The following is an 18,141-nucleotide window of genomic DNA, read 5'->3' as shown; positions in this document are numbered from 1 at the left end:
TTGATAAGCTACAGAAATTCCATTTGCTAAAGGCTAGTGCCAAATCCTCCTACAAATCACAATGGGAAATAAGAAAAAAATCGTTGATTGTTTCCAGCACGTGTGTTCCATTATTCTAACAGTATGTTTGAACTGCTTTGGTCAAAAAACACTGGCAAGCATAGCATCTGTTTCCAGATTTTGCTTATTAAGGGAAACCAGTATCTAGGGTCTATTCCACATAGAGTGGATGTTTAGGAGAAGATGGGGAGCAGGAGTCAGTCTGTTCTTGTTCAGCATTTGAGAAGGAGAAAAAGATCTTTAATTACTACAACAAAATTATTAGATACTCTGGTTGTCTGCACAGACATCTTGTCCTTGTACATGTGAAGGGCAGGAAAAGCCTAAGACACAGCGTTAGCCTGCCTATCCTCCAACGTCTGCTGACTTTACATGCAAAACAGGAGATATTTATGACCATGGAACCGGGTATGTGTGTGTGGGGGTCCCTTTAACTGACAAGTTTTCACAGCTTGAATACAGCTGAAAATGAACCCACAGGTTGAGATGCATCCCCAGTGCTTTTTGTGCGCCAGGGACATCCCCTACAGCGCTGACATTTCCATGGAGTGCTGCCAATTAAAAGAATGACACCATGGTTCACCACAGGATTTGTAGCAGCAGAAAACAGCCAGTGGTGTTTTAAGAGTTTAGTTATCTGTGAGCTGTATACAAGTAAAGCAGACATTTTAAGTAGATATATTTGTTGAACTGAAAATATATAGCATTTCTCAAAGTTATTTTTTAAATATTTACTTAATATCTGTTCTCTTGGTTTTTATTTGTAGTCCCAGAAGGTATGTGTACAGATGTGTTCACTTCTACAAAATGAACTTAACGGCCATAATTGTTCACTAGGAAAGAAAGTAGCGCTAAATTAACCTATTTATTTAACTCAACATTTAAAAAATGTAATTTTTAAGGATTTTCACTGTGAATTTTTAATATGCATATATGTGTGCTTGGGAAAACAATAATTCTCTAAAAATAACATGGTTTGTGTTCATATTTGAGATTAATTTTGGTACATTTTTAGAAAGAAGATACATGCATTTTAGAACAGTTGCTAGAAACATCAGTAATTTCTGATGCATTTCATGACAAGTGGGTATTTGGTAAATCATTCAGTCTTCAGCATATAACTTTTTAAAGAAAATGGAAGAAATTGACATTCATGAATAAAAATGAGGATGAAATATCAGTTCTGTTAAAAAGTAGGATTTTTTTTTTTAGCTTATTATCAGTCCTGCTGTTGTTTGCATTTCTGCCATAACAATGAGATTTCTAATTTTCCCAGAAGAATGCCATGGCTTATTTTGAAATGTGGAGTATCTTTATCTTGTGGACACCTTATGATCTGGAGGGGAAGAGTAGCATAGCTGTCAGGAGCTGATCTGTGTGCATAGTCTCACTTACTGTGGTTCTAATATAGGTGTGCAGTTAAGCCTGGTCATTTTTCTTCTTTTGGGTGGGGAAAGGACAAATCTTGCTTTTCTCCTTCCTCTCCCTTAACCCAACATCTTCAATAACTGAAGAATTCAAAATTGCTAATCAGTTTTTATTCCAATTAGCTGTCTCAATAGCAAGAGTGAGCAATAAAATATTTTCTAAATTTTGGTGGAAAAGTGTCTTAGCAATACAAAGATGCCTGTGGTACTGCTACTGTTGTTCTGTTCTTTGGGATTTAAGGGTTGCTGTCAGCAGTTTGCCTTCTTGGTTAGTTAGCAAATACCATATTTCTCCTTACAGTTCTAACCAAAAGTAGAATACTCGAATACAACTGCCATTTACTTCATTTCTTGGTGACAGGAGGAAATATTAATTGCAAATTTTGATACACCTGCAATTATTAGTATGGTTTTGAATGTGAAATTTAGTACAGGAATGTAGTTGTCACTCTTCTATAAAAATATAATGAATAGTAGTGCACCAAAACTGAACAAAATACTTTTTCTGCTAAATTACATTTCCTTTTAATTTTATCCAATTTAGTATTTTTATACTTAACTCTTGTTGCTTGTTGCATAATATTTCTATTTAATTGAACAGTATGTAGGAGATGCACTCTTTGTTTTGCCCATCAAGAGTTTAGATTTCTTTGTAGAAATTACTGTAATGATGCATGATCCAACATATCTGTGCTAGATTAAGTTACTGACATAAAACTCCTGGCTCTTTTGGAGACTCATTTCCATCAAGAGTTCAGTCTCTAAATGAATTATTTAGCTTAGAAGGACTTGCAGAAAGTTTACACTGTGCTTTGAGACTCTAAAATGTATGAAAATTAGGCTCAACTGTGGATCTTAGCAGAAGAATAAAATGCCAATATGGTGTCTTTGAAACAGGCTGCAGAATGTGCTGGAAAGTTGTTTATCTTCCATTCTTCATTGCCAACTGCGGAAGCACCGGGGAAGCTGAGAAACAGAGATGACAAAAAGCTACTCAATACAGATAAAGAAAAGGTATTTTCTACTCAGAGTTTACAATGAATTGCTATTAAGTTGAATTTCTTTAATAGAGCCTTTATTTTTTTATTTTCTTTTACAAAGATTGGTTGTGTAACCGTATTCCCATTCTCATTTTGCCTGATGTTTTTAGATGTAGTGAACAAATATATTAGTATGGGCCCTACAGGGACACTAAAGAAAAAGTACAGCACAGCAACATTGCCCAGCAATAAAGGAAATGCACCAGCTGCAAAAGTAATTCCATTTATCAAGAAACTTTGCTCCCCTGTCGGTTTAGTGATTTTGTCCTGTAAGAAGGTACCGGAGTTGAATCATTTTATACGAGTATTCATGGAACATGTAGAAAGGACAGCATGATTTACATCTTAGCCATGTCTCACTTAAAACTTCCACTTCATCATTTTTTATTTTCAAGTGGGCATTTGGATTTTGACTGGTTGTCAACAGTATCTAATGTTATGACATTTGTATTTTTTAATTCTGCGCAGACACTCTTCCAGCCCCAGGTAAATTTTTACGAGACCTTAGCCAGAGATTGCGTGGCTAATGGCTGCTGCGTGGATTTGTTCCTCTTCCCAAGTCAGTATGTGGATGTAGCTTCCGTGGGTCTTGTCACAATGTACACTGGAGGAACGCTCTACAAGTACAGCAATTTCCAGGTAAGTGGTACGAGTTTCTTGCCTGTCAGATAGTGACACCTGGGGATTTGTTGTTTTTCTTTTCATTTTGAAGTGTGCTTCCACATCAACATAAAAGTGCAGTAACTGGAGAGTTTACTTATAACCCCCAGGAGATAAAACGCAGACTTAGAAATGACAGAAGTCTTGAAACATGAATTGTACTTCCAAATAAGCTGGTTAGTATCTTAAAATGAAATCCACTTACTTAAATATGCTGGCAGCTGAGTAGGGAAGTCAATTACTCCTGTGTTTACAGATAAAAATGCTTATGATAAAGACTAAAAAAAAGCCTTAAGAACTTTGACTTGTTTGTTCAAAATTACCTGAGAATTTTATGGGGATTAGGGGACTTTCTCTGTGCTTGGAGCTGACCTGCAAAAGCATTTTCTGCTAAGTAAACAAGGCCACTCTGTAATTCTTAAGGCTGTGCCGTAAAAGTCTAGCTAGCCCGCAGAGGAAGTGATGTTACTGGAGATAGATTTGATTGAATAGGAATTCTAGATGTCCATGCTTAGTAATGAATTGGTGGGTACCTGCACATACATATTTCTGTTAATGAAGTAACAATCAGCATTTTCTGTCCCTTTTTAAAGGAGGAAGATGTTAAATGTGGAAAGACTTTCCTGGAGATCTATGGGGGGAAGGGTTGGGTTTTTTGTGTTTTGCTGCCACCTAGTGGTGAACTGCAACTTTTGCTTTGCGTTTCCAGCTCAGTTCTGATAGCCCACAGTTCCTGAGTGACCTCAGGAAGGACATAGAAAAAAAACCCGGATTTGATGCAATAATGAGGGTTCGGACAAGTACAGGTAATGGTACCTTTTGGGGATAAAAATTAACATGAATGCATACGATAATATGTAATTTTAAATAATGCAGTACTAGAAGTGTTATACAGATTATTTGTAATACAAGGCTTCATGTTTTAAGTTCAGTATGTACCTCTTGAAAAGTAACTGGATAGACTGATAAAAGAGATGGATATGCCCTTATTGTGTATGCCTAATTTTCACGTGTGAGTAAGGCTTCTGATGACTATGCATGCATTCTGGGCTGCAAGTAAGTTGTATGAAAACAAGCGTTATTACTGGACACCTACATGTCCCCTCATTTTCTAAATACTTCAAATGAAAGTAATGCTTTTACTTTTCAAGCGCTCATTCTTACTTCAAATTAAGTATTTGAGGAACCCAAACACACAGAAGTTGTCAGGTCAATGGCACAAAAGGTTCTGGGTGTCTCTGAGTCAGATCACAGCTCCGCGGCTCATCAGCACTGCTTGGCTTTTCCTCCTGCCCAACTGTCAGAGAATCAAAGATCCCTCCCCTTGCCATCCCTCCAGGTGGGCAGTGCCATCAGCAGGGCTGGCTGGAGGCACCCCTGAGAACAGGGAAAATGGCTCCTCTCCTAGTAAGCAAAATTTAATGAACATCAATAAAGTAAGTCAAAAAATGTTAATTTTATTTGTAGCTGTTAAATAAAAGGATATGATTGTCTTTTTATCTGGCTGTAGGCTTCAGGGCTACTGACTTCTTTGGTGATATTTACATGAACAACACCACGGATGTAGAGATGGCAGCAGTTGACTGTGACAAGGCAGTGACAGTGGAGTTCAAGCATGATGACAAACTGAATGAAGATAGTGGAGCCTTAATTCAGGTATAAAACTTAATGACATGTCATTTCATGAAATTATGAGCAAGAACTTTTGCAGCCATAATAAAACAGTCATGGTGTAGGACTGATGGGAGCCAGAGACAGCTTGCCCAGGCTCTGGTGGCATAATAGCCTTAACAGAATAAGGTTTTAACTGACCAAAGATTTCATCTTATCCAAAAAGCACACAGCAGTAAGTAGGTGTTACTGCTCTCACTAGTAAACTAGAAAGCGTTCCAAGTATGTCAGATAACTCTGTCTGCAGCTGAACTGCAAACCAAGCAGCTGTTCTCAGAGCATGCACGTTCATGCAGGTAGGGGATGCAGCCATGAGCTGAGCAGCCGGAACAGCGTATGTCCGAGGGGTCTGGGCATGAGAAGCAGGAATGCTCATTGTGATAATTAGTATGTTCCACTACATTTATACTGCATGTTCTATTCAGGGATACCAAAATGCTTTCTGAACATTTGTTGAGACCTTACCAGCTATTTTTCCATTTTACAATGTAAGTTTGTTTAGACTATGAGACTCTTAAGTATTATATGGAAACCATTACTGCAGCGGCATCCTTTGTCTAAGAGCAGTTCTCTGTGGCCAAACATAGCTTCCAAACCTATGGACCACTCAGTAACCACCAGCAATGGTACCTTATGCAATGAAATATCTTGCTTGCAAACCATCAGCTAGCTGCCCTGCTCTGCCGACTGACTCAACATGCAGTGCCATCTCCTGCACGGAGTCAGCAAGAGGAGAGGAAGAGCCCTCCACTGCCTCCTGCTCACCTCCGTAACCCCATCACATCACATCTGACCAGCTGCAGAGGCATCCCTGTGATAGGAGTTAGGCCACCGCATCAGGAGTTTCATCCCAACCTTGAAAATACCAGGCTCTTCCAGAGCTAATGAAACCTTTGCTTGCACTCTTACTGCACAGTGCAAGTGTCTATCCTCAGTAACAGCTCCTGGAAACATAGATTAGGCAATAATTCAAATTGATACTTCTCTGCCTAAATTGCCAAGAGACTTGTGATAGTCCCATTCCAAACAAAAGATGTATCCCAAACTTCATCAGATGATGGGAGGGTGACATTTACTATTCTAGATACTTATTCATGACCTTTTTCTTATTAAATAATAGAAAAATGTTACAGCTTGTAAGGTTTTTTTTAGTTAAGCCATGGAATTACCTGAACTTTTGTTTCTGCTCTGCTTGGATTTTTCTTGTCCCTATAAATATACTTTCATACAAGGATCCACTGCTCAGTTATAATGTAGTACTGTGGAGCATCCAGTTTGGTATGTCTGAAGTCATTTGCTAGACATGGTACAGTAGTGACAGGGAATGCATATGCCTTAGAGATGTAAACGTAACATCTACTTCATATGGCAGACATTCGTGAAAGATCTAATGCAAGGCTGACTACAGCGATCTGGAGTCTCTGCGTTTACCCTGCAGGCTCTAAACAAGATGATGAGAATTCACATTTTATTGTGGTGCTAGGAAACACACAAAGGGTGCCAGCCTGATTAATGCAATACCAGCAAAATGTGAGCAGGCGGGAAATGTTTTTCTCAGTTCCTTTATTTTTCATGCTTGGGAAGAGTTTTCCCAGATGCCAGCATTATATTTAAACAAAATAAATAGAAGTAAACTCTTAAATTACCCTTCAGATTTTAGTATGCCAGTCGTAGATGCAAGATATGGGGTTAGCTGGACCTCTGGTTTGACTTCATAAGCGTGTTCTTATTCATGTAAAAAGACCCACTCAGCTTTTCAAGATTAGCCAGCTTTTCTAGGTAGTTTTTGCCATGAGGTAACGTGATGGGCAGAGTACTCAGAAAGCTTCCCACTTCTGTAGTGGCTTTTCAGTTACATTTGTTTGCTGGCTTTTGGTAATACCCTATTCAAATATCACACAGTTACACATTTTGATTTACAAAGTTACTGTCAGCTGCCTCTCTTTTTGGATGATACCATTAGTGTGTGGCAAACAAAGTAATAAGCCTTTTGATTAGTCATATTTTTTTTCCTAATTTTAAGGCTACTAACTAACTTTTATAATGCATTTACATCTCCAGTATACTTTCCTAGGAACTACAGGCATGTTGTTCTTATAGTTCATTAGCACTGAATAAGCACTGCTAGGTGAGGCTGTCTTCAGGTTTAAGCATATGCCTTTTATGCATAAAATAAACATGTGGCTCTTGCATTTGGAAGTTTTGAGGATCAGCTTTTTGTCTTAAAATAAAAACAGGAATTTGTTTCTGTTGTTGCAGTGTGCTGTCCTTTACACGTCAATAAGCGGGCAAAGAAGACTTCGTATACACAACATAGGTTTAAATTGTAGCTCCCAGTTAGCTGATGTCTACAAGGCTTGTGAGACTGATGCACTTATCAACTTCTTTGCTAAGTCAGGTAAAGTTATGGCAAATCAATTTTGTTTCCTTTTTTCTCTGGGGCAGAGGAAGAGGGAGACAGGGAAATCAAAATGATTATCTAATGAGAAAACATGTTTTGCAACTTGCTGCTCAGAGCTTGAGCAATTCTTGACTCATAAAACATTGTAAAATTGAAAAGAGAATTAGATTACATATTGTAAACACATCTGCCTTAAACGTAATGCTTGGGAAGGTAGCCAGAAACATAATGCAGAAAGCTGTATAGGCACAATAGTGGAAATGCACATCCTTCACTGTTTTCTGCTGTTTACACTCAAGTTCTCCATAGTAATGCAGACACTATATTGCTCTTTTTTTGCATGGTATGGACATTGCATTGTTCTTATTTTCAAAGATGAATAAATATCCTGTAAGGTGCTATAAAAGAGACTAAAAGCAACCATAGATGCGAGCTTAGTAAAATCTAGATAGAGATAAAAAGTGCACGTGTGTCTTGATGCTCTGTTGTTCTTCTGCATTTGTAGCTTTCAAAGCTGTTCTAAGCCAACCACTGAAGATGGTCAGAGAGATCCTGGTGAACCAGACGGCGCACATGCTGGCCTGTTACCGCAAGAACTGTGCCAGCCCCTCAGCAGTAAGCCAGGTAAAACCCACCTGAAGTTAAACCTTCCCCACTGAGGCTTTGCAGCATGTGAACCACCACCACTGTGCTATGAGAAGTGGCAGAAAGGAAGATCTCAGGACAGGCTTTTAATTTTCTTTCAAACGTTATTAATGACAGGTGGGGTTAAATGGTAGCAATTACAACGTATTGACTGTCGTTCTGGAACAAATGGCAGGGGCACTGAGGAAACTGATGCTCATATAAAGGAAATCAGACAACCTTTTTCTTCTTGCTGGAATGATGTGCTGATTTAGAGAAGCTTTCCTTTTTTTCCTGTTATTTCAACAAATAAGAATGTTGTCCTCAAAAAGACGAAAAATAACATTTTGCTACTAACACAGTGTGACTTTGCATGTAGGTTTCTCAGGTGTGCTGGAGTGATAAAAATGTGATTGCCTACATTGACCCCACTCCTAGAAAAAAAAAATGATGGTTTTCAAATGAAGATGGTCTGTTAACTTTTTTATTTACTAAAGGGTAGTAGGAAGCTCTATGACTCTTACCACTTTTATACCATACTACTTGAAAATTCTCTCAAGTTGACACTTTTTTTTATGACAAGTTCACTAATTATCAGCTTACTCTTATATAAACTCAGAATGTTTGTCGGGGTCTGAATTAAGTAGGAAGGTGCTTTCAAATCCTTCCAGCAACTGTTTCTGACAAAAATCTAGTTCCAGTTCAAACAAATACCCAAAGATGGCTTGGACTGAATTCCAATCGTGTAAGCATTTGAATTTAACTTTTATTTTTCTCTTTCTGGCAAACCTCAAAATATTTCCGTATCTCTTTCAGATTTTGAGGCACTTCAAAAGATCAGGAATGGCTGGCTTTTTGCCTCCCCCCCCCCCCCCCAAAAAAAAAATACAGCTGGAGATTTTGTATGTGAATGAATGATAAAGTTAATAGCAAAGCAGGACTCCCACCATTTTGGCAGCATTCAGTTTAGATCATTATTTCCTTTGGTCTCCCCTTAACTACATTTTTCCAATTCTTTCTTCTTCAACTTTACTTACTTACAGATTAGAATTAGCACATCCCAATTACGACTCAAAATTCAACACTGTAAACTCCTATAAGCAACATCAGTTGTTTCCTTTTACACTATTCACCCTTGTTTGATATGTTTAGGCTTTTACATACCAGGCAGCACTTCTACTAATCACAAGCCCGAGCAATGAGTCTTTTAATCTTGGTGAAAAACAAATTTGTTAGGAACAATGCCAAAGAGGAGAACTGGACTTTCTTTTCCCTCTTAAATTGTTCAAAGGAAAACCACCTGCTTTTCCCCTGTGAGTCCACTTTAAATTAGTGCCTAAAAATGAGTTAGTTACAGAGGAAAAACAGTGATGAAGAACAGGACTATTGTCTATGTGCCAAGTAACTTATCCTTGTTATTAATTAGATTAGCCATTCACAGCTGCCACATCTAGTTTGAAACAGAACATATGAAAGTTTGTTTCTAGTTTTTTGTTTTTTTGTTTTTAATCAAAGAAAACAATTAAGCAGTAGTTTATGTTTGAAAGTCCAGATGTCTCTGCCCAGGACACAGGATAGATTCAGTAACAAGGTTTCCTCTACCTCTCAGCTCATCCTTCCCGATGCGATGAAGGTGCTGCCAGTATACATGAATTGTTTGTTGAAGAGTTGCGTGCTAGTTGGCAGACCAGAAATTCCAACGGACGAGCGAGCATACCATCGGCAGCTGGTCATGTCTATGGGGGTAGCTGACACACAGCTGTTTTTCTATCCCCAGCTTTTGCCAATTGTAAGTATAGTACTTGCATGTCTCTTCTGTAAAACTGTTTTTAGTAAGTTGTTTAGTTATGCAGCATTTTAAGTTGGCTGCGTAGATGGAAAAGACAGACTTTTTTGTGTCCTGTGCACATGGCATGAATTGAGTTGTTTTTTACTGCTACCTTGCTGCTAGTTAAACTAAACTGAGGAGGGAGGGGAGAACCCCTAGCCTAATGAAAATGAGGAAATAACATTAACAAACTCTGTATCAATCACTGCCTATTAACATTCTTTAAGAATATCACTTTCTTTTAACCAGGTCCTTATGCAGGCTAATGAAAGGATGCTAGCTGACTATGTCTTCCTTTACTGAAGATCAACACTGGTACGCAAGTGTCCTTACGCTTGCCATAGGTCTTCTGTCGCACACAGTGCATTACCTAAAAAAGGGTTACTTACAGTTCTTCTAATCTGAATGTTTTCTGGAAAGGAATCACCATAAGCCTTTTAACAGTTGCTTTTCCAGTGTCATGGGGTGCTTGAGTCATCCTGAGGCAACAGTTTGAGGGCTTGCCCTCAGCACAACCAAGTTTGCAACTCTGAGGTCTTTTCCTCCACAGCACAGCCTGGACCTGAAGAGCGACGCCGTCCCAGCCGCGGTCCGCTGCTCTGAGGAGCGGCTCTCAGAAGGAGGGGCCTTCTTTCTGGCCAACGGTCTAAATATGTTCCTGTGGCTGGGAGTCAGCGTGGCCCCGGAGCTCATCCAAGGGCTCTTCAACGTGCCATCCTTTGCACACATCAGCACAGAGGCTGTGAGTATATGAGGGGAAACTAGTCTGTATTTCAGAATTTACAATTTAGTAAGAAGAGGCCACTAATCAGACAAACTAGTGAGGGGGTGTTGCAGCATTCGTCATTCAACTAAAAGCAGAAACTGTGTTAAAGGACCAAAAAGTAATATATAAAACCTGAACAAGCTGTTACCCTCTGACTGAGTACAGGAGAGAACTTCCCACAAAATTTGAAAAAATTTTCACATCTTAAATTCTTACTGTAGCAGATTATTAAAATCCTGTTGAATGTTTATTGCTCAAACTGGAACAAAATGCTTTGCTATAATTAAAGTTGCTCCTGTAGCCTGAACTTCTGAGAACAAATCTTAATACAGTGATTGTTTGAAACTGAAAAATGGCTTAAAGACAGATCAGTTATTTTACCTGCTTTACTGAGGGAGATTACATTTCCCAGTTTAGAATGAAATCCATGGTAACCCCCATCATAAATATTAGCAACTTGTCTTGTGTGAATTCATAAGAGATGTGACTGGAATGTAACAGCTCTGCAACACTTCCATTTAACAGACACTACTGCCTGACCTGGACAATCCATATTCTAAGAAATTTAGGTCAATAATGGAGCATATCCAGAGCCAGAAGCCCTACACCATGAAGGTAAAAAGACTTACTCTCTCCTCCAACACATTCCTCTTACCTGCTCAAAATAGCCCAGCACTGGCTTTTACAGCTACAGGTAACCTTCTGTGAAAGCAAAAGGTTTTGCAGCATCAGAAGTTTTCCCGGGGGCTGGTGAGTGAGTTCCAGCATGCATGCTGGGCACAAGTACCTCAATTGTACTCGACTCTCAATCAGGCATTTAGGTGTCCTGGCATAAAGAAATGAGATTTTCAGAAGCAGTCAGTCTAAAGGTTACCGTTTTTCTCTGCAAACCTTACTTCAAACTAGGTGCTAGTTGGGAAAGAGGCAAAAGACTAAACATTTCTAGGAATTGTTCTGAATTGCTGATGGTTAGGTAAGGGATGGGGAGGGGTCTACTGTAATCTGCCTTAGAAAGAGTCTTAACTGTGTGTTCAGTAGAGTACAAAAATGGTGATTACATATATGTAAACACACACATATACATGTATATTATATTGATATGTATATACACATATATAAAAATGTTGGTTTATATATAGACACATATAAAAATATGCAGCACATGCACATACACGCACAAATCTCTCTCCTGTGTCCATAATTACAGCCACTGCAATGTGGGAGGTTTATTAGTTTTTGTGAGGTGGGCACTTGCCCTTCGTAATAGATACAGAGAAGGAGTACTGCCATTTAATGATTGTATATTAAAAAAATACACATCTCTTTTCAGCTGATGATAGTGAAACAACGGGAGCAGCCAGAGATGCTTTTCCGACAGTTCCTAGTAGAAGACAAGAGTATTTATGGAGGAGCGTCTTACGTGGATTTCTTATGTTGTGTCCACAGAGAGATCTGCCAGCTGCTCAATTAAGGAAGCTTGAGTATCATTTGTGTTGTTTTGGTTTGGTTAATTTGCAAGAGGGGCAGTAGCCGGTGCCTGAAGGGTGGCCCACAGCTCCACCATACCTCAGCATTATGCTGTGCTATACTGAACCTTTTCAGTGCTCTTTTTGTACAGTTTCATTTCACACAGTCTCTCACTATTTCGTTTACTTACCTATTAATCTGTAGAATAGGAAGTTCTGCACTCAGGTATTAAATCTTTTGGGAGTGTCTTGACTCTAAGTTGAATTGCCCAATTTCAAACTGTCAAAGCTTCAGCGCATATGGTATGCATTTTCTAATAACAAATTATAATTTAGAAAACTTTTTCATTATTCCTTTTGCTAGCCATAAATTGTATGATATCCAGGAAAGATATCCAAAAAAACAAAATCTATATGTAAGAAAAAAATAACAAAGCATAGCTTTCTTTTTTTTTTTTAAATGAGGGCATATAGTTGGATTTGTTTTACAGTAATAATATAATTCAAGTACGTTAAGACCTTCACCTACAGCTGATCTCTTCCTAAAGCATACAAGGAAATAGCCCCTTTTCTCCTGGAATGTACAAATATTAATGTCTACCGAAACAGAGTTCTGGAGAGCCTTCCCCACCCATGGTTATCCACACCACAACCACCCCACCTCATAACTGGACTTGAATGTTTTTAATAATGGACCACAGGTAGAATGGTAATTAAACAGGTCTTATCCTAATGTTGGCAATTAATGCCACAGTATTATTGTACAATTCCCTAGTCTTAAGGGCAGTAATTAATTTAGCATATTTAATTTACATTTTCAGAATTGAACACTTGTTAGGCTTTGCTTAGTGCATTTGCTTACTGGAATACTCCCACTACAATATTTAACTAAACATTTGACCTGCCACTGAAATTTGGAGGGGCCAGCCTTAAGACAGTTGATACGTAAAAAGGTTATTTGTGGTGCTATGAAAGGAAGCCTCTTGTTTAATATAAGTTTCATCACAGTGACCTTCTCTCCAATGGCTGATTCCTCCCCCCCCCTCCCAACAGTCACTGCTTTGAAAAACAAACCTCCAATAATATTTAAGGTAGAATTTAGAAAGCTAGAGTCTTTAGAAGAGCTGTTTACCTCATAGTTTACTCTGTTCATTTCTTTAGGACCAATGTCTCTGCACAGGAGATTTGAACTTTTTCAAACTTGAAAAACTATTACAAAGATCAGTGTTTAAAAGAAAGCAAAAAACCCAAAAACCCACAAAAAAAAAAATCCACCCTCAAATGATAAAGGTTGTGCTCCATAAGAAAAAATGTGCCTTTTAAGAGTAATAGCATCACTAATTAGTATTAATCATTTTGACAAACAGGTAAGTTTGGCAGCTTAACTGAAATAGTTGCATCCAGGTGCATTTACTAAGAACTTAAAACAAGTGGATATATTACAAATGGAGACTCAGACTGAATTCAGCAGCTGTCAAGAAGAGCACATTTTGGCAGAAGATAATGTTAACTTGTAAAAAGTGTTTGTTGACATTCCAGATCATTGTTACTTTGTAAAATGACACCAGCAACTTAAATATAAAGACATGAGCAATTAATTACTGAATTGTCACGGGTTGAGTGTTTATTCCTTCATGTACTAAGTTTTCTAAATTTTGGCTATCAGCCTCTGCTGGAAGCTATCCAGGCTTTTTTAGCCTCTAAAAAGTAATACTCCAGGACACTACACAGCGTGTTTTTAGGACAACTAGCACAGCAAACTGGACAGGGTTCATGCAGCTCCCCTGTAAGCCTAGAAAGATGACATAAAAACACCTGGTTCTGCTGACTGCGGTTCCAGGTAACAGGGCAAAGTTTCATTAGCAACACTAATTATAATTCCTACACAGCATAAAGAAGATTTTGGTGTGTGTCCATTTAGCAAGTCCTATGGGTTTGGCCATGGTAGGTCACCTTCTACTTAAAGAATGATGCCTATGTTTGTTAGCATCAGACCTGATTATGATAAGCAGACCCTCTGGAAGGGCAAATGAGGGCTCAGTTGTCAAACAGACTGATACAACCTACTGGAATTTTTATGGCAGTGGAAGTGTTTTATTAAAAAAAAAAAAAAACTTACAAGTAAGTCAAGAAACTAGAAGATGGTGCAATCTGCACATAACAAGACAGTGTACTGAGGGAAGCGCTTGTGGTCAGCTGCTGCACAAGGTTCCTGTCAGCCAAGATGAATGAGTTTCCCTTCAGAGGCAGGAAGGCAGCAAGCTGTTCAAACAAAAGCAAGCTCATGCCTCACCCCTACTTGCTCAGAACCCACTTCCTCACCTTATTCCATGCTGTTTACTGATGGCCAGAAGATCATGTCTGTACCACAATCATATGCATCTACTTTGTCATTTCAGGCTGTGCAACACTTACCCATGGCTTTAGGGCATCTGTTTTACCCCTAGAATCCCTAGAACTCTGGAGTAAAGTAAAAGCTATATATTTTCATATTAAATCTTGCTTCAGAAGATAGCAGCAAACCAATTCAGCACTAGTACTACGTACGGATGGCCAGTATACTTGGCAGCAGGTTTAACCACTTTCCCAACTCCTGTTCGGGGTTACAAACAACACTGAGATGCTTCTGTAACTGTACAAGACTGACAAAACAGCAGGTGTTTCGTTTTACTACTTCTGCTAGGAAGGAGAGCAGAATCTGTAGCACAGTTCCCTAATCTCATCTCCATCATGTCAGAAACTTAAGGAGCAAAAGATTACGTGGTCTGAACTTGCCTTTAAAAGAAAAGGCTGTGGTAGTGCAGAAGCCAGTGACAGTTCCTCTGTACTTGCTTGCAGCAAACAGGTCACAATCATGAGGCAGCACCATGGAAAGGCACCAGGCAGAGGCATCTCACCTCGCTGATCCATGTTCCTCACCTGTTTTAGCCGCATGTAATTACAAGCATTGCCACCCCGATGGCCTGTGCGTCATCAGCATCACCCAGGCAGAGGAGGCAGGGAACCAGCCATGCTGAACACTGCAGTCACACACTTGCATCCAACTAACCCATTTCTGTTCCACTAGGTGGGGATACCAGGCAACAGAAATAACCGCACTGAGGGGGGGAGGGAAGAAGGAAAAAAAAAAAAAAGAAAAAACTTTTCTAAAGAAGCGTAAGACTTGCATTGAGCTTTACACTGCATTCATCTGACTGCTAACAGGATTTTTTTTTTTTGGTATGTTTATAGAATTGATCCTCAGATAAACCAATTGAATTAAAGCTATAGCGAAGGAAATATAATTGACAAATTACTAAAAGCATTTAATTTATCAATTAGATTCAAAGAGACTTTAAAAACAATATAGGCTTGTCAGTCTAATCATGCATTTAAGGTTTTTATGTTGCCCTCCATGAGTGAGATCGTCTATTATTGCAAGTTCATGCATGCAGGGATATTCAAATAAATAAAATACATGAACTAATAAAAGGTTTTTTGCCCCCCCAATCCTCAAAATGTGTTTTGCTGACTGGAGCATCTTACTATCACAACAATTTCTTTGCAACTCTAAGGCTACCATGCCTCTCTAATTTTAGACACAAGGAAAGAAAAGGAGCTCTCAAAAATTACAACTGCAACAACCAAAAGTAACAGAACACTTACCACAGGTTCCAGATACTTGCATTTCCCTTTTTCATAAAAATTTTGCTTAGATAAATAGAGGCAGCGGTACAGAATAGTTTTTCCTCTTGGGCCACAATCCTTTTTGTGGGAGGTGTTCAACAAGCTGTATTTCATTAGCGGATGGAGACACCTCAACATCCTCCAATATTAAGGGAGTTGTTAAGATTTGAGGAAAAGCCAAAAGAAAAGCAAAGATCAATCACAAGTAGTGTGACATCTCACTCCTTTCTTTTGACACACAAAACGAAAGTAGCAACAGACCAGCAAGACAGCGTTACTGTTACTTGCATGCACATCCCACTTCTGTAACTGCCCCAGTTAACCTTGCTACTTTCTTAACATGCTATATGAAATTATAAGAAAGGCCTCAAAGAGTTCTATAAAACAAAGTGGGTTTAATACTCCTTTCAGGAACATGCATCCGTCACTTACTTACATGCGTATCAGTAAAGCCTACACACAGCTGTAACATGGGACCTTACTTCAAGTACACTGGTGCTATTTAGAACAAAGTTGTAGTAACAGAAAGCTATTTCTATTTGTATATTAAGCCAGAGTACTAGCCCTTTACATTTATTTTTACCTACACTAAGCTGTCATAACGGCTAAGCTACCACCAAGGAGACAGGGCTTTAGCCGACAGTTACACACATTGATACAGCAGCTCTTCCAGCAATCACAGAAGTCATCACACAGTTAGTTACATTCCAAGTGCAATTCTTGTCTCCAGCATAAACAGTGGCATTATAATAGCCAAGCCAAACAACTATTGGGGGGGGGGGGGGGGGAGAAGGGGCTTGTTTTTTTCTTTTTTAAGAAAGAAAAATTACTCCAATAATTTTATACTCAAATTACTTCATGTTTCACCATAGAACTTATTTACTGCTTTTTTATCCATGGGAATGGCCCAATTATAAAAGGGAGATCAGTAAGCTTTCCTCCACCATACTAAAAGCTGAGCTTCACCTGATTACATATGACCTTCCAAGAGGCTTCCTCAGTCAGATTTCAGGATGGTTTTTGCACCTATGACAGAATTTTCTAGGCAAAATGTATTTGCTTGTGACAGAGAAAGGGAAGCCAGAGCAGCAGAGCAGCAGCCATTACTCCAAAGTAGTTTTACTTTGCATCACATTATCTCTAGTCTACAAGTATTTCTTAAAAGTTTCTTAGCTACTGCTGCATCCACATTCGATTACCTTTGCACTGGTGCAGAAGTACACATCAAAGAGGCAAACAGTTTTAAAAAAAACACAGACACTGAGACTTAACATCAAAATAACTCAGAAATGCTTGTTTTACTAGTGGTAGGGTTTTCTCAGTGCCTGTAGGGAAGAATTTTCCCAGACAACCGCCTTCCCCTGACGAAGAACAGGCATCACTGACCAACCCTTCCAGCTGCTCCAGAAAGCACCGGACAATCAGACCGGCAGAGCGCAGAAGTGGCAATGTAAGACCACCAACAGACGCTTAGATTTTACTCTTACCTTTTAAAAGGATCACTAACTACAAATCTTGAATCCTACCACAGCATTAAAGTTGGCACCAAGTTTACCAGTTTAGGAAGGAGAAACTTCTAGGTCTACTATATAAAGAAACAGTGGGCATCATTATCCAAGGTTTTCATTTACTCAAGTACTCCCTCCTTAATTATTAATGATTAAGGAACAAAGACTCACAGATGTTTTTGAATGTAATAGGCTTAAAAATGTTCATTCATTCTTCTCCAGAGTGCATTCTGGATATTTCTATCCCCTACCCAGCATTCTATGATATCTGAATATTCTAAAAGTAATCCCTTGACTGAATGGCATTTAACTTCCATTTCCGGATCAACATTTTTCATGAGTTTTCAACCTAGATTTATTTGCCTTGGCCAGACTGGATGCCAGCTTATTCTTGTGTCGAGAAAGAGGGAAAAAAAATGCCCATACTTCACTAATAAATGAATCTTCAGAAAAGAATAGCTTAGATATTTAAAAAAGGAACTAAAGTGTTTCAACTTCAGTATGTTGAAGGTAAGAAGAAAACAAAACCCAACCAAAATTAAACTAAAGATGTGTCTTGCTTAAGGTAATATTCAGCACTTAAAATCTACCTTCTCCCATATACAACAGGAAAGAAAATAGGAAACCAGTTCTGTCAGTAAGTACTGCCTGTTTACAGCCTTGATATTATTGCAGTCAGTTTTACATTTCTTCAATTCTTTTTTGTAATGATGGTAAGACATGAAAAAAAGTCAATTTCTGAGACAAACCCACCTGCTCAAGTCAGCAGAGCTCTCTACGGTGTAGCCAGCCCAGTGACATCACCCACTGCTCCGCAGTTGTCTGCCTCGGTAGAAGACCTGGCTGAAGTTGTTTGTTTAACTATGGTAAATTCAAGTTAAATGGACAAACCAAGGGATGAACCAGTGCATTACTCAACAGTTAAAGTGTTAAAACTGAGAAATTAATTGACAACAACTAGTAATGAAATTCAAAGTTTTTCATTTCTAGACACCACTTTAGATACGGTCCAAATCAACAGTGG

General features: G+C 38.8%; 1 protein-coding gene across 2 annotated transcripts in view; it reads left to right on the top strand.

The window, feature by feature from the left end:
- SEC24D (SEC24 homolog D, COPII coat complex component) overlaps positions 1 to 13,549 on the top strand; it is a 57,953-nt gene extending 44,404 nt beyond the window's left edge. For both annotated transcript variants that reach the window (XM_064510632.1, XM_064510631.1), the window contains exons 14-23: positions 2,385 to 2,501; positions 2,996 to 3,166; positions 3,897 to 3,993; positions 4,698 to 4,843; positions 7,118 to 7,256; positions 7,765 to 7,883; positions 9,493 to 9,672; positions 10,262 to 10,453; positions 11,003 to 11,092; positions 11,808 to 13,549. In XM_064510632.1, coding sequence (XP_064366702.1) covers positions 2,385 to 2,501; positions 2,996 to 3,166; positions 3,897 to 3,993; positions 4,698 to 4,843; positions 7,118 to 7,256; positions 7,765 to 7,883; positions 9,493 to 9,672; positions 10,262 to 10,453; positions 11,003 to 11,092; positions 11,808 to 11,948 — 1,392 coding nt within the window. In that variant the 3' untranslated portion in view covers positions 11,949 to 13,549. The remainder of the gene's footprint in view (positions 1 to 2,384; positions 2,502 to 2,995; positions 3,167 to 3,896; positions 3,994 to 4,697; positions 4,844 to 7,117; positions 7,257 to 7,764; positions 7,884 to 9,492; positions 9,673 to 10,261; positions 10,454 to 11,002; positions 11,093 to 11,807) is intronic.
- The last annotated feature ends 4,592 nt before the right edge of the window (positions 13,550 to 18,141 follow it).

The sequence above is a fragment of the Dromaius novaehollandiae genome, chromosome 4 (genome assembly GCF_036370855.1).
Source record: "Dromaius novaehollandiae isolate bDroNov1 chromosome 4, bDroNov1.hap1, whole genome shotgun sequence".
In the NCBI taxonomy this organism is placed as follows: domain Eukaryota; kingdom Metazoa; phylum Chordata; class Aves; order Casuariiformes; family Dromaiidae; genus Dromaius; species Dromaius novaehollandiae.
This window is presented reverse-complemented; position numbering and strand designations above follow the sequence as displayed.